The 15517-nt window shown below is 37.8% G+C and overlaps 1 protein-coding gene across 3 annotated transcripts in view; it reads left to right on the plus strand.

The window, feature by feature from the left end:
- Window positions 1-15517, plus strand: part of TBC1D32 (TBC1 domain family member 32) — a 204523-nt gene that overhangs the window by 20137 nt on the left and 168869 nt on the right. For all 3 annotated transcript variants that reach the window (XM_055432983.2, XM_055432982.2, XM_055432984.2), the window contains 6 exons: window positions 3779-3847; window positions 6389-6514; window positions 9452-9530; window positions 9658-9761; window positions 9857-9918; window positions 10972-11116. In XM_055432983.2, the coding sequence (XP_055288958.2) occupies window positions 3779-3847; window positions 6389-6514; window positions 9452-9530; window positions 9658-9761; window positions 9857-9918; window positions 10972-11116 (585 nt within the window). The remainder of the gene's footprint in view (window positions 1-3778; window positions 3848-6388; window positions 6515-9451; window positions 9531-9657; window positions 9762-9856; window positions 9919-10971; window positions 11117-15517) is intronic.

The following is a 15517-nucleotide window of genomic DNA, read 5'->3' on the forward strand; positions in this document are numbered from 1 at the left end:
TATTTCCCATAGCCATTTGTTTCAACAAAAGAACAGTTGTCTTTCTTTTACTAGTTGTATTTCAATGGTTTATACAGTTTACAAAGCAAAGATTTAAAAAGAGGTTTCTAGGGTAATTAATTTTGATGATGGTATGAATTTTGAGTTTGAGTGTACTCCGGGAGTTGGTGATGGACAGGGAGGCCTGGCGTGCTGTGATTCATGGGGTCGCGAAGAGTCGGACACGACTGAGTGACTGAACTGAACTGAACAGTTATTGACTAATGTGAATAATCTTCAGTTTGTGTTGAATAAAGTGAGTACATCTCTGTAAAACAAAAGTTACAGAATGCAGCTTGTGTTCACTATCTTTAGTTATACCTTGTTTGACAGAAATGTGTACAAATCTTACTTTGGCATTTAAAGATTTTTAATTAGTATCTGTATGGTCATGCAGTAGGACCAAAATTCATCTTAGATTATCAGCCTATTCTCCTTCCTGCCCTTTTCCCTGTAGAGTTTGCTCAGAAATTGTTTGCTTGGATTACAATTTCATACATGTAAATATGTTTAAAAATTATTTTTCCTTTTGGAGTTAGTTTAGTTCAGTTCATTTCAGTTGCTCAGTCATATCCGACTCTTTGCGACCCCATGAATCGCAGCACGCCAGGCCTCCCTGTCCATCACCAACTCCCGGAGTTTACTCAAACTCATGTCCATCGAGTTGGTGATGCATCCAGCCATCTCATTCTCTGTCGTCCCCTTCTCCTCCCGCCCCCAGTCCCTCCCAACATCAGGGTCTTTTCCAATGAGTCAACTCTTCGCATGAGGTGGTGAAAGTATTGGAGTTTCAGCCTTAGCATCAGTCCTTCCAATGAACACCCAGGATTGATCTCCTTTAGGATGGACTGGTTGGATCTCCTTGCAGTCCAAGGGACTCTCAAGAGTCTTCTCCAACACCACAGTTCAAAAGCATCAATTCTTCGGCGGTCAACTTTCTTCACAGTCCAACTCTCACATCCATATATGACCACTGGAAAAACCATAGCCTTGACCAGACGGACCTTAGTTGGCAGAGTAATGTCTCTGCTTTTTAATATGCTATCTAGGTTGGTCATAACTTTCCTTCCAAGGAATAAGTGTCTTTTAATTTCATGGCTACAATCACCATCTGAAATGATTTTGGAGCCCCAAAAAATAGTCTGACACTGTTTCCACTGTTTCCCCATCTATTTCCCATGAAGTGATGGGACTGGATGCCATGATCTTTGTTTTCTGAATGTTGAGCTTCAAGCCAACTTTTTCACTCTTCTCTTTCACTTTCATCAAGAGGCTTTTCAGTTCCTCTTCACTTTCTGCCATAAGGGTGGTGTCATCTGCATATCTGAGGTTATTGATATTTCTCCTGGCAATCATGAATCCAGCTTGTGCTTCTTCCAGCCCAGCGTTTCTCATGATGTACTCTGCATATAAGTTAAATAAGCAGGGTGACAATATACAGCCTTGATGTACTCCTTTTCCTGTTTGGAACCAGTCTGTTGTTCCATGTCCAGTTCTAACTGTTGCTTCCTGACTGCATATAGGTTTCTCAAGAGGCAGGTCAGGTGGTCTTGTATTCCCATCTCTTGCAGAATTTTCCCGTTTATTGTGATCCACACAGTTGAAGGCTTTGGCATAGTCAGTAAAGCAGAAATAGAAATTTTTCTGGAACTCTCTTGCTTTTTGCATGATCCAGTGGATGTTGGCAATTTGATCTCTGGTTCCTCTGCCTTTTCTAAAACCAGCTTTAACATCTGGAAGTTCACAGATCACATATTGTTGAAGTGTGGCTTGGAGAATTTGGAGCATTACTTTACTAGCATGTGAGATGAGTACAGTTGTGTGGTAGTTTGAGCATTGTTTGGCATTGCCTTTCTTTGGGATTGGAATGAAGACTGACCTTTTCCAGTCCTGTGGCCACTGCTGAGTTTTCCAAATTTGCTGGCATATGGAGTGCAGCACTTTCACAGCATCATCTTTCAGGATTTGAAATAGCTCAACTGGGATTCCATTACCTCCACTAGCTTTGTTCGTAGTGATGCTTCCTAGGGCCCACTTGACTTCACATTCCAGGAGTTATCTACCTGTATTGATATCACCAGCAGATCTATTTTGTGTTGCTTTAGCAATGAAGTTAGCAGATCCTGCTCCCTCAGGCGGAGAAGGCAATGGCAAGCCACTCCAGTACTATTGCCTGGAAAATCCCATGGAGCCTGGTAGGCTGCAGTCCGTGGGGTCGCTAGGGGTCGGACACGACTGAGTGACTTCACTTTCACTTTTCACTTTCCACTTTCATACATTGGAGAAGGAAATGGCAACCCACTCCAGTGTTGTTGCCTGGAGAATCCCAGGGACGGGGGAGCCTGGTGGGCTTCCGTCTATGGGGTCACACAGAGTCAGACACGACTGAAGTGACTTAGCAGCAGCAACAGCTCCCTCAGGAATTTATCTGTTTATTTATTTCTTGACTGTGCTGTGCTGTATGGCATGTGGAATCTTAATTTTTGGACTAGGGATCAAACCCATGGTCCCTGCATTGGAAGCATGGAGTCTTAACTACCGGACCGCCCTTTTTTGGTGGGGGAAGAGGGGCAGGAATTTTTAATATAACTCTTTCAGCTGTTCTAAATACTTCTAACAAATCTGTATTCAATGGAACACATTACCTGCATGCTCTAGTTAAGTCAGTTATTGCAGTTAGTTGCAATGGAAATTTGCCCATCCACTGATACACAGCAACACTAGAGGAAATCGGAAATCTTAAATACAGGAAACCTTTAAGGTAGGTATTCCTGCTTTCCACACTTTTAGACTTATTCTGATTTCTAGTGTAATAAGTTATTTCATTGCTTATGTAACATTTTAGGAATAACTTATACTGTGTTTAAGATGACATGGAATATTATATAGTAATGCATGTGTGCTCAATTGTGTCTGACTTGTTGCAACCTCTGGTGTAGCCCACCAGGCCCCTCTGTCTGTGGGATTTCCACACTGGTGCCATTTCCTACTTCAGGGAACCTTCCCGACCCAGGGATTGAACCTGGGTCTCTTGCATCTCCTGCATTGGCAGGTGGATTCTTTACCACTGTACCACCTGGGAACCCAATATCTTATATAGATTAGTAAGCATATTAATGAGGCTACTCCATAATGGTGGCAGCTTTTATTTTTAAGTGGTTATTTTAGGTATTATTTAAATTGCTTTGGCAAGAAAAAGATTCTTTCCTTTTCCAAAATAGGTTATGGTCTACTATAAACTTTTTTCTAGTTGAAAGTTTTTACTTCAGGAATTCTTCACTTAAGAGGAGGCATGAAGAAAGTTTACAGAGAAGTACAGAAAAGAAAAGGAACAAAAAAGTTCAGTCAGCATTATAGTTATGGTTTGGGTACCTTTAGTACCTTCTTATTTGGTTGTGTTGTTTTATCTTTGTTTCATAGATCTAAGATTTCTGGGTGTAAAACACTTTTTACTTTTACATGTCTTTTGAGTCTTACAGTGTTCTTCATGTTCAACTGCTCAGCAAATGATAACCTTCATATATAGGAAGGTACACTGTCCTAGTGGAACATTAAGTTCTCACTTAAATGCCTTGGGATACAAAAATTTTAAGTTTGCTGCCAAACCAAACTAGTTCATTCCCTTCTCTTGTTCAGAATGCATTTTGTGCTTGGAATTATATTAAAATCATTTATAATAATACCTCTAAAAGTCTACTAAATGAGTGAAGGAATGAACGTCCTGTTAATTGTGTTACAGAGTTACAAATTTTGTCAAGGAAAATTACAGTTGATTTTAGACCAGTTGGATCCTGGGCAACCTAAAGAGGTAAGTTTAAAGGACCACTGTCAAGTTCACTCTGATATACTTATTATTTATTATACTCAATTGCAGCTGTATTATTTCTCTTCTAGATAATCCTTTAATACCTTGACAGTTCTAGGCTTACATCCCTGCTAGACCTTCTAGTCTTGAAGAGGCCCAGAATAAAAGATGTTCTCCTTAGAGAACTGTCACAGTTTATAAGAGGAAATCTTTATTTCCAGTTTCAGATTTCAAGGAGATGAAGTTATGAGCAGTTTCCCCCAAAACTGTTCCTTCACTATGTGATAATTTAGTGATTTCTTTGAAGAAAAAAAACTTCATTTAATGGTCTTTCTACTTTGGAAAGTATGACCAACTTTGACACATATATTCATTTATTTGAAAAGATTTTTTAAAAGCAGCTTTAATGAGTGTATTTCTTTATATTGTAATAATTATATAAATTAATTTTTATGAAGTTTTCTTTCATTTGACAGTGTATGTTTCTCTTGACATAGAAAATTATAAGGTTTTTGAAGTACCTGACATCTCATACATTTTACGATTTGGTCTCAATTTTAAAATATGTTGTTTTTCTTCAACTTTTTATTTTCAACCAAATGAATAGCTATGATTTACTCTCACTGATCTTTTTTTTCCTCTCTCAGCATTTCACATTCTGATTTATTTTCTAGATTTCTGGTAAATGTTTCAACAGATCAGCAATGGGACCTGACTTTATATGATAATAATATTATTGTTTTTAAGTGGATTGTTTAGAAATCTGTACATGATCAGAAACTTTTGTTCTGAACAAGTAGTAAATTATTAATGGAGTTTTGTCCTGAAAATTAACTGAAAAGGAGAAATTTACTTATGTTTTTAAATTCTCTTTCTAGTCCTGCTTATCCTTATCTCAAATAAAACTGTATTTTGAAGTCTTTCATATGAATATATAGACATTTAGAAACACATGTGTATTGTATCTTTCACCTAAAACTTGACATCCTGATTTGGAGTGCCTAGTGTCCTAAGGTCTTAGCTTTCTGACTCCTCATTTTCATTTTTTTTCCTCTCACTAGGCTTTAGTCAGCTGAAAAACAACCAAATTTTGAGGAACTCACTAGTTGGAGAGTGAGAGGCAGAGAAGCTTTATTCCACTTCTGATTGGAATAGAGCTTTTTGCCACTGCTGCCTCTTGGGTCATACTGTCCTAAGTGAGTTCTGATTGGATTTTGAGAATTCTGATTGGATGTCTTCTCAAAAAGATTTATATGAAAATTCAGAAATTCAATTTTGCATCACATTGCTGAATGACTCCCCCACCCCTGCAGTGGTTACAAGGTCAGAAAATATGATGTAGAAGCAAAAGCAAGTTAAAATCAACTGTTTTGTGAGAATTGTTCATATGTCTTGGAGTGGGAATGCCTTACCAGGAACATCTGGGCAGTGTTTTAGAATTAAGAGTCCTCAAACTGTAGGACTGAAATTGGGTGGCCTTGGCCTGCAATGGCTTAGAGCAGGGCTTGGTTCCCAACCAGAGATTGGTCAGGATTGTGGCGGTGAGACCACCAGATCCTAGCCACTAGACCAGTGGTTAGTGACAAGGGCCCTGGACCTTCTACTTTGCAGAGAAGAATTTCCACAAAGACGGAAAGTAGTGAAGCAAATGAAGTATTTATTAGGAAAAAGAGTACAGTACATGTAGATAGACATTTTGGCAGACTCAGAGGGAGAGTCCCTGAGTTGTGCCCACATGGCAGTTTGAATCACTTATATGGAGCATTTCTTTCAGGTTTCCTTTGACCAAGCATTATGATGTGCCTGGTTTGCAGTCCCTATTTGGTATATCTCAGGATTCTTGTATACATGTGCATCTCTTAGCCAAGATGGATCCTACTGAAAAGACTTCTGGGTAGAACATCCCTTAACTTGACTCCAGTTTGGTTTCCAAGGAACCTTTTCTGCACAGTGTGGTCGGGGAGGTCTCCTGACTGCGGGAATGAGAAATATGTGTTCTCTTCAGGGTCCAGCCTCCTCCCTTAATTGCCCTCTATTCTTGTCTTGGAGTTTCCATCAATAGAGAATGAATCTCCAGTTGCTTTACTCTGGGGGGACTTATCTGCCTCCTGCTTCAGGACCACATGTGGAGGATTGTTCTAGTGAGGAAAGTCTATGGGAAGAGACACTGGGACACTTTATTCTGGCTTTTCAGATTTGACTGCCGTACCTTCTCCTGTTCTCCTCAGACACGTGACCCAGAATCTCCCAGTATATTGGATGGGCCAAAAAATTTGTTTTTCTGCAACATCTTGTGGAAAAACCCTAATGAACTTTTAGTGTTTTTTAGTTTTTGCATTACATAAAATAACCTATTTTGTTTCTTTGCGAAGCAGTCTAAAAAAATCAGTTATCAAGAATTGTTTCATGAAAGGGCATCTGATTCTCAATTGGCTCTTTAAAGCAATTATCAAAACTCAGCCTTTCAATGTTTGTTAAATATTTTGAGAATTGCTGTTATTTTGGTGGGTGATTATTAATAAAAATTCTTTTAAAAAATTATAGGTGAGATATGAAGCCTTGCAAACATTGTGTTCAGCTCCTCCATCTGATGTCCTGAACTGTGAAAATTGGACCACTCTCTGTGAGAAGCTGACAACATATCTTTCAGATCCTGATCCTGTATTTAGTGTAAGGAAATGCTTACGGAAGTATAAACATTTTCTGTTTATTTCCGTACCATTCTAGAAGCAAATGGCATATAATTTTCTTTAATGGTAGCTCGAATATTTATGGAAATTCACCTCCAGGTTTTGAATTGTCAAGTTTTTTTTTTTTTTTTTTAGGGAATTAGCTTACTACGTCATGATTAGATTCAGGGTCTGGTTAGTATCACACTTCATTGCCAAGACAGACTTTATTAGTGTATGCGTTTTGTTTTTATCTTCTAAAGGGACATCCAAGTATCTTTGTCATTGTTTTTCAATTAAGAAAAATATTTTAAAAGAAAGAATTCACATGTGAAAACTTGAACTTGGAATGATTAAAATTTACTCTGAAAGATATAAATAAGCATTTTCCTTATGTATTTAAGTGTTAGAGATCGCTTCTGTGCTTAGAAGGGCTTCCCTCCTAACTCAGTTGGTAAAGAATCTGCCTGCAATGCAAGCGACCCAAGTTCGGTTCCTGGGTCTCAGATATTCCCTGGAAATAGAAATGATAGCCCACTCTAGTATTCTTGCCTGGCGAACCCAATGGACAGAGGAGCCTGGCAGGCTCTAGTTCATGATCGCAAGAGTCAGACATGACTTAGGAACTAAACCACTGCCACCAACTGCCTAGAAAGAGAAGTTAGAAAACTGTAAAGCTAAGACATTAGAAGATAATAGAGATGAATTATACAGCAAATATAGACAATTGCAAAAATTAAGGTTGCAAAGTAGTAGAGGTAGTTATGTAGAAAATGATTCACATATGACTTCTCAGAAACACTATATGATGAAAAGCAAAGTTATGTTAAAAAGTGCAGTAGTTATATGGGATTAAAAAAAATCCGGACTGTATTCCAGCATCACATTTAACTACAAACTTAAGTTTTTTTTAAGTGCCTTTTTCTTCATAAATGATATATCAGTGAAGGAAAAAAGTGTCCTTAAAATATATAAGGTTTTTTATATAGAATTTTTTAAGGTATTAGTAAAAGATAAATTTACCTACGATACACATCATTCTAGTTCAGATACTGGGACTACACTGAGCAAGACAGAAGCCTTTGCCTGCATAGCACTTATATCCTAGAAGATGAGACAGTAAACAGTTCATAAAAATAAATCTCAATACTTTTTTACTACTTAAAAATACTCTTTCATCAATGAAAGTATAATTGTACTGGTCAACAGAAGGGATTTGGAAACAAGTGATTTGTTCATATTTTTGTAAGAGGGAAAATGGTGTTTACTCAATCCTGGATGCAGTTCAACTGTACTAACACCAGAGGGTGATGCAGACTTCTCAAAAATTCTGAAAGATTCAAGGGGGAAAGATATTTCAGGGTTGCCTTTTCACTTCAACGCATTCTAACAGGAAATACAATTGTTTAAGTTTCCCAGAATAGTGCTCTAATAGGTTTTCTTTATTCCTTTTATAAACATTGTAAAGATCATGCTGGATCAATTTAAGTGGTTTGGTTTGGTTTGGTCATTATATGCAGCAAGAGTTTGTGTTAGTACTTAAGGCAGTAAAATTGGAAAAACTAGTCACCTGAGGTGAGATGACAGTAGAACCAATCATTTGAGTAGGAAACAAGGCATGATGTTCTTTTTGTCTAGAACTTATGCTTTATCCATATTCTTGAGTTCGATTCTGTTTCTTCATTTTCTACTCTGAAGGATGCTTACATGTAACTGAGTTAAGTATATAGTATTTGAAAAGTGTGACAAATATTAATGCTTACCAATTGCTGCAACTATGAAAACATGTGTCCCAAATTAATTAATAACCTGTGTTCAGTAAGAATCTCTTGGGTTATTTCAATATATTTTTAGTCACTTGTGTGTACGTGTGTTAGTCATTCAACTGTATGCGACTCTTTGCGGCCCCCTGGACTATATTCCCACCAGGCTCCTCTGCCCATGGAATTCTCCAGGCAAGAATATTGGAGTGAGTTGCCATTCCCTTCTCCAAGGTGTTTTCCTAACCCAGGGATTGAACCCCGGTCTCCCACATTGTGGGCAGATTCTTTACCATCTGAGTCATGTCCATCTCCTTGGGTAACCATTTTCTTAAATGTATTAATCTAATATTTGATATGAGTGAGTGAGTGAAGTCGCTCAGTCGTGTCCCACTCTTTGCGTCCCTGTGGACTGTAGCCCACCAGGCTCCTCTGTCCATGGGATTCTCCAGGCAAGAATACTGGAGTGGGTTGCCATTATAGGCAAGGTTATTAGTTTTTTCCTCGAAGTAGAACATTTGAGGGAATTTTATTTTTTTAATGAGAAATTGAATTTCACTATAAGATTAATCCCATCAAAGTTGGTATAATTAAAATGATAAGCTGTCATTTCTAAGTACCTGTTAGTGTCACGTACTGACTACGTCTATTATCTCATTTAATTTTTTTACATTGTGATAGTTTCTGCTTTATGTTTTAATAATGTAAAATTTTACAGTATAATATTTTTCTTGGGAGTAGGTAAAATTATTGAAGTCCTAAAAGTCTAAACTTTCCATGTAAGCAGTTAAAACAACAGATACTGGATTTGGAAAGGAGTGGGGTTTTTGTTTGTTTTGTACATTTAGTACTCCTGCTGTTTCCTTGTCTGACACCTTTCCATTGTGTCAGATTGTAACAAATTATATCGTTTCCTTCCTTTAGTGAACCTCACTCTGCCTCCTCATGTCTGTATTCACTATTACCAAATTTTACAATGTTCTGCTGCATTAGATTGACTCCTTAGTTTTGGTTGACTTTACTTTTTGCCAACCCAACACAAGAATGTGCCATTTTAGTTACATTTCTCTTGAAGTTTTTGAATGTGTTTATTAAGGTTTTTGCTATGTGAAAAAATGATTCTTACAAAAATAGATGATGAAAGAATCTTGGATACAAATTTTGTTTCATTTCCATAGGACCGGATATTAAAATTCTATGCCCAGACTTTTACACTTTCACCATTACATATGACCAAGGAAATTTATACAAGCTTAGGTATGTTAATTATATCATTTTCAAAACTTTTGAAAATTTGTGCTTAAGAAAAATGGATAGAAATAACGTTTTAGAAAGCACTATAACTGAATGGCATAATAACCTTATTTTTACTTTTCCTTTTTAGCTAAATATTTGGAGTTATACTTTCTTTCTAGAGAAAATCATATTCCTACTCTTTCAACTGGCATAGACATAAGTAATACTAATGTGACCCATTTACTTAAAAAGGTATTTACTTTCGGTAGTATGCTTTTATTTCTCTTGATGTAATTCTGTATTTAAGAATTCTAACCTTTTGAGAATGATTATACACTGTTTTATAGATTCGTCTTCTAAATGAATATCAGAAAGAGGCTCCATCATTTTGGATTCGACACCCAGAAAAGTAAGCCCCCTAATTTATACCAGTAATAAGATTAGGAATCTTACTGGCCACATAAATTTAAAAAGTAGATAGTCAACTGATTTCATGTGGTTTGTTTTTAGCTTTTCATGTTTTGTACTAAGCTATGGGAATGGCTCTATCCCAGTACATATGCTGCTGCTGCTGCTGCTAAGTCACTTCAGTCATGTCCGACTCTGTGTGACCCCATAGACGGAAGCCCACCAGGCTCCCCCGTCCCTGGGATTCTCCAGGCAAGAACACTGGAGTGGGTTGCCATTTCCTTCTCCAATGTGTGAAAGTGAAAATTGAAAGTGAAGTCGCTCAGTCGTGTCCGACCCTTAGCGACCCCACGGACTGCAGCCTACCAGGCTCCTCCGTCCATGGGATTTTCTAGGCAACAGTACTTGAGTGGCTTGCCATTGCCTTCTCCGCCCAGTACATATAATACAGTTTAATTATCACAATGTGTTTCCCAAGTGGCTCAGCTGTAAAAAATTCACCTGCCAATACAGGAGATTGTGGGTTCAATCCCTGGGTCCGAAAGATCCCCTGGAGAAGTAAATGTAACCCACTTTCTTGCCTGGTTAATCCCATAAAGAAAGGAACCATGTAGGCTACAGTCCATGGGGTTGCAAAAAGAGTCAGGCACAACTTAGTGACTAAACGGCAACAAAATTATCACAGCAAGGTAAAAAGAGGCTGCTGTAGCCTCAGGTTCTTTCATTACTGGTCTCTGAGTCTTTGATACTTTGGTGAAGTTCCTTCAATGTTCTTTAAACTTTTCCCTTTTTAATTCTAAGATTTTTAATGAGGTTGTAAGGGTAACTGTGGTCTAAAAAGGAAAGTTAAATTTGAACAGCTAGTGTTGAAGTAGAACATAAGTTTTAGAGCAGAGGAAATTGGGGGTGAATCTCATCTCTGCCATTTACTGAAATATTAAAAATTGAGGTTTCTAAATATTACCCGTTATTTTATCATTCCATAAATAAAAAATGTAATTATTATATATATAACATTTTTTTTCTAAAAATCACTTCTTTCCCAAACTATTAGGTATATGGAAGAAATTGTGGAGAGCACCTTGTCTTTGTTATCAGTTAAACATGAGCAAAGCCATTTTGTCTCACAAAAAATTTTGGATCCTATATATTTTCTTGCATTGGTGGATACCAAAGCTGTGTGGTTCAAAAAGTGGATGGTAAGGAAATACGGAATATTTTTCTACCTTCTTTTGTATTCCTGTATTGTTTTAAAGAATAGCTGCTGTTTGTTTACAGTGTCAAGAATTCTAATCACGTTTACATGCGTTAACTCATTTAATTCTTTTTTTTAATTTTTATTTAATAAATGGTACAAAGCACAATGCCAAAAACATTAACAGTTAAAATTTCACCAAATGAAAAAATACTATAGAATACACAGTTGTAAAAAGCTACATTAAGTTATTTTACAACTGCCTCAAGCTGCAAAAAGAAAAAAACCCAGTACCATACCTAAGTTATCCCTCTCTCAAAGTAATGCCATTTATGTTATAAACCATGAGCACCCCATCAAAAGACGGGAACTGCTTTTGTTAATTCATATATATATATATGACTGTATCACTTTGCTATACACCTGAAACAAACACAACACTGTAAATGAAATATAGCACAATATAAAATAAAAATAAGGAACAGACCTTTGGGGCTTTACACAGAGTTAGAGTTCCTATCAGAGGGATAACAGCACCACAGCCGTACTGAATCCACATGAAGGAGGCACACGAATGACTGGATTACAAGAGTTACAGGAATGAGAGCTGCTCACTTCCCAGAAACTACAGCTCACAGAAAACCAACAAAGGCACGAGATACAGACCATTCACTTATGAATGCATAAAACTCAAGAAAGCCCACATTATTCCTATAACATGTTGAAAGTGCTTCAGAATTCACTCAATACTAATTTTCTTATGGTTCTGGTTAAATTATATATACCAGTTTATCACAAATGGTAAAATCTGTAACTCTGTTCAAAGTTTTAAAAGATTACTTAAGAGGCCGTTCCTTCCGGAAGTGTATAAATTAGCCTGGAATAGAACCTGCACGCTGAATTTACTAATTAAGAGATGAGAAACCAGAACTATAAAGGTGGCATAGAAATACAAGAAACTATTCTTAAGTAATCTTTTAAAACTTTGAACAGAGTTACAGATTTTACCATTTAATTCTTATAACAGTTTGTGACATAGGCAGTATTATTATCCTGTTTTACAGATGCAGCACATGAGGCATAGAGATGTAACTTGCTCAGTATTCTTTACCTAGTAGGTGACAGATTCAGAATAGGATTTTAATGGTAATTCATTTGAATCTACTAAATTGAATGACCTATTCCAAATCATGTCTTATTTAATTTTTAATTTTTAAAATCCTTTGGCCTTGCCACTCCACATATGAGATCTTAGTTCCCCAACCAGGGATGGATGAAACCTGTGCCCCCTGCACTGGAAATGCAGAGTTAACTGTTGGACTGCCAGAGAAGTCTCGTATCTTGGTTTTAAAACTATGAATTTTTAAAGAAGATGTGGTAAACCATAAGGGTTCAATTTCACTTTCCTCTGGCTTATAGATGTCTGCAAACATCTCTTCACTTGCCACTTCCTGAATCTGCAATGTAGAAAATGTGTTTAATGCCTGAATGCTGGTGACTTCCTGTGGAACTGACCACTGCCTTAGAACTGTACTAATATTAAAAGATTGTTAAACACTGTTACCTCCCTCTTCTGCTGTTGAGTAAGACTAGTCTGTGTCTGACAGTAGTCATAATTATATTGGATTGTGTTCCTGTGTCTTTGTCCCTCTCAACATGTATTTGTTGCAGTGGGAAGGATGGGAATGGGTCCATATCTTGCCATGCAAACCATGCAGAGCAGCAACAAGCTTCATTACTACTTAGCATGATTTGGATGTTATCTAGCTGATGCTTTCCTTTTTTTATTTTTTAAAATTTTTATCTCAACTGTATCAGGTCAGTTCAGTCGCTCAGTCATGTCTGACACTTTGCGACCCCATGGACTGCAGCACGCCAGGCTTCCCTGTCCATCACCAACTCCCGGAGTTCACCCAAACCCATGTCCATTGAGTCGGTGATGCCATCCAACCATCTCATCCTCTGTCAGCCCCTTCTCTTCTGGCCTTAAATGTTTTCCAGAATCAGGGTCTTTTCAAATGCGTCAGTGCTCGGCATCAGGTGACCAAAGAATTGGAATTTCAGTTTCAGCATCAGTCCTTCCAATGAATATTCAGGACTGATTTCTTTTAGGATAGACTGCTTTGATCTCCTTCCAGTCCAAGAGACTGTCAAGAGTCTTCTTCAACACCACAATTCCAAAGCATCAATTCTTCAGCACTCAGCTTTCTTTATAGTCCAACTCTCATATCCATACATGACCACTGGAAAAACCATAGCTTTGACTAGACAGATCTTTGTCAGCAAAGTAGTGTCTCTGCTTTTTAATATGCTGTCTAGGTTGGTCATAGCTTTTCTTCCAAGGAGCAAGTGTCTTTTAATTTGATGGCTGCAGTCACCATCAGCAGTGATTTTGGAGGCCCCCAAAATAAAGTCTGTTGCTGTTTCTATTGTCTCCCCATCTGTTTGCCATGAAGTGATGGAACCAAATGCCATGATCTTAGTTTTCTGAATGTTGAGTTTTAAACCAACTTTTCACTCTCCTCTTTTGCTTTCATCAAGTGGCTCTTTAGTTCTTATTTACTTTCTGCCATAAGGGTGGTGTCATCTGCATATCTGAGGTTATTGATATTTCTCCCGGCAATCTTCATCCCAGCTTGTGCTTCTTCCAGCCCGGCATTTCTCATGATGTACTCTGTATATAAGTTAAATAAGCAGAGTGACAATATACAGCCTTGACATACTCCTTTCCGGGTTTGGAACCATGTTCAGTTCTAACTGTTGCTTCTTGACCTTCATACAGATTTCTCAGGAGGCAGGTCAGGTGGTCTGGTATTCACATCTCTTTAAGAATTTTCCACAGTTTGCTGTGATCCACACAGTCAAAGGCTTTGGTGTAATCAATAAAGCAGAAGTAGATGTTTTTCTGGGACTCTCTTGCTTTTTTGATGATCCAACGGATATTGGCAATTTGATCTCTTCTTCCTCTGCCTTTTCTAAATCCAGCTTGAACATCTGAAGTTCACGGTTCATGTACTATTAAAGCCTGGCTTGGAGAATTTTGAGTATTACTTTGCTAACGTGTGAGATGAGTGCAATTGTGTGGTAGTTTGCACATTCTTTAGCAGTACCTTTCCTTGGAATTAGAATGAAAACTGACCTTTTCCAGTCCTGTGGCCACTGTTGAGTTTCCAAATTTGCTGGCATACTGAGTGCAGCACTTTCACAGCATCATCTTTTAGGATTTGAAAGAGCTCAACCGGAATTTGTAACTTCCACTAGCTTTGTAGTGATGCTTCCTAAGGCCCACTTGACTTCACATTCCAGGATGTCTGGCTCGAGGTGAGTGATCACATCATGGTTATCTGGGTAATGAAGATCTTTTTTGTATAATTCTTCTGTGTATTATTGCCACCTCTTCTTAGTGTCTTTTGCTTCTGTTAGGTCCATACCATTTCTGTCCTTAATTGTGTCCATCTTTCCATGAAATGTTCCCTTGGTATCTCTGATTTTCTTGAAGAGTTCTCTGGTCTTTCCTATTTTATTGTTTTCCTGTTTCTTTGCGTTGATCACTGAGGAAGGCTGTCTTATCTCTCCTTGCTATTCTTTGGAACTCTGCCTTCAAATGGACCTAGCTTTCCTTTTCTCCTTTCCCTTTTGCCTCTTTTCTTTTCTCAGTTACTTGAAGGCCTCCTCAGACAACCATTTTTCCTTTTAGCATTTCTTTTTCTTGGGGATGGTCTTGATCACTGCCTCCTGTACAATGTCATGAAACTCCGTCCATAGTTCTTCAGCCACTCTATCATATCTAATTCCTTGAATGTCTTTGTCACTTCCACTATATAATCTTAAGGGATTTGATTTAGGTCATACCTGAATGGTCTAGTTATTTTCCCTACTTTCTTCAGTTTAAGTCTGAGTTTGGCAATAAGGCGTTCATTATCTGAGCCACAGTCAGCTCTCAGTCTTATTTTTGCTGACTGTAAAGAGCTTCTCCATCTTTGGCTGCAAAGAATATAATCAATCTGATTTCAGTGTTGCCCATCTGATGATGTTATGTGTGGAGTCTTCTGTGTTGTTGGAAGAAGGCGTTTGCCATGACCAGTGTGTTCTCTTGGCAAAACTCTATTAGCCCTTGTCCTGCTTCATTCTGTACTCCAAGGCCAAATTTGGCTGTTACTCCAGGTATCTCTTAGCTCACTACTTTTGCATTCCAGTCCCGTATAATGAAAAGGACCTCATTTTTGGGTGTTAGTTCTAGAAGGTTTTATAGGTCTTCACAGAACCGTTCAATTTAAGCTTCTTCAGCATTCCTGTTTGGGGCATAGACTTGGATTACTATGACATTGAATGGTTTGCATTATCATATATCAACTGTATGATAATGCCCGGTTAGCCAAAGCATCTGTTTGGTGCTTAACATTTA

Source organism: Moschus berezovskii, chromosome 10 (genome assembly GCF_049115385.1).
Source record: "Moschus berezovskii isolate FMDL1 chromosome 10, NW_MosBer_1.0, whole genome shotgun sequence".
Classification (NCBI taxonomy): Eukaryota; Metazoa; Chordata; class Mammalia; order Artiodactyla; family Moschidae; genus Moschus; species Moschus berezovskii.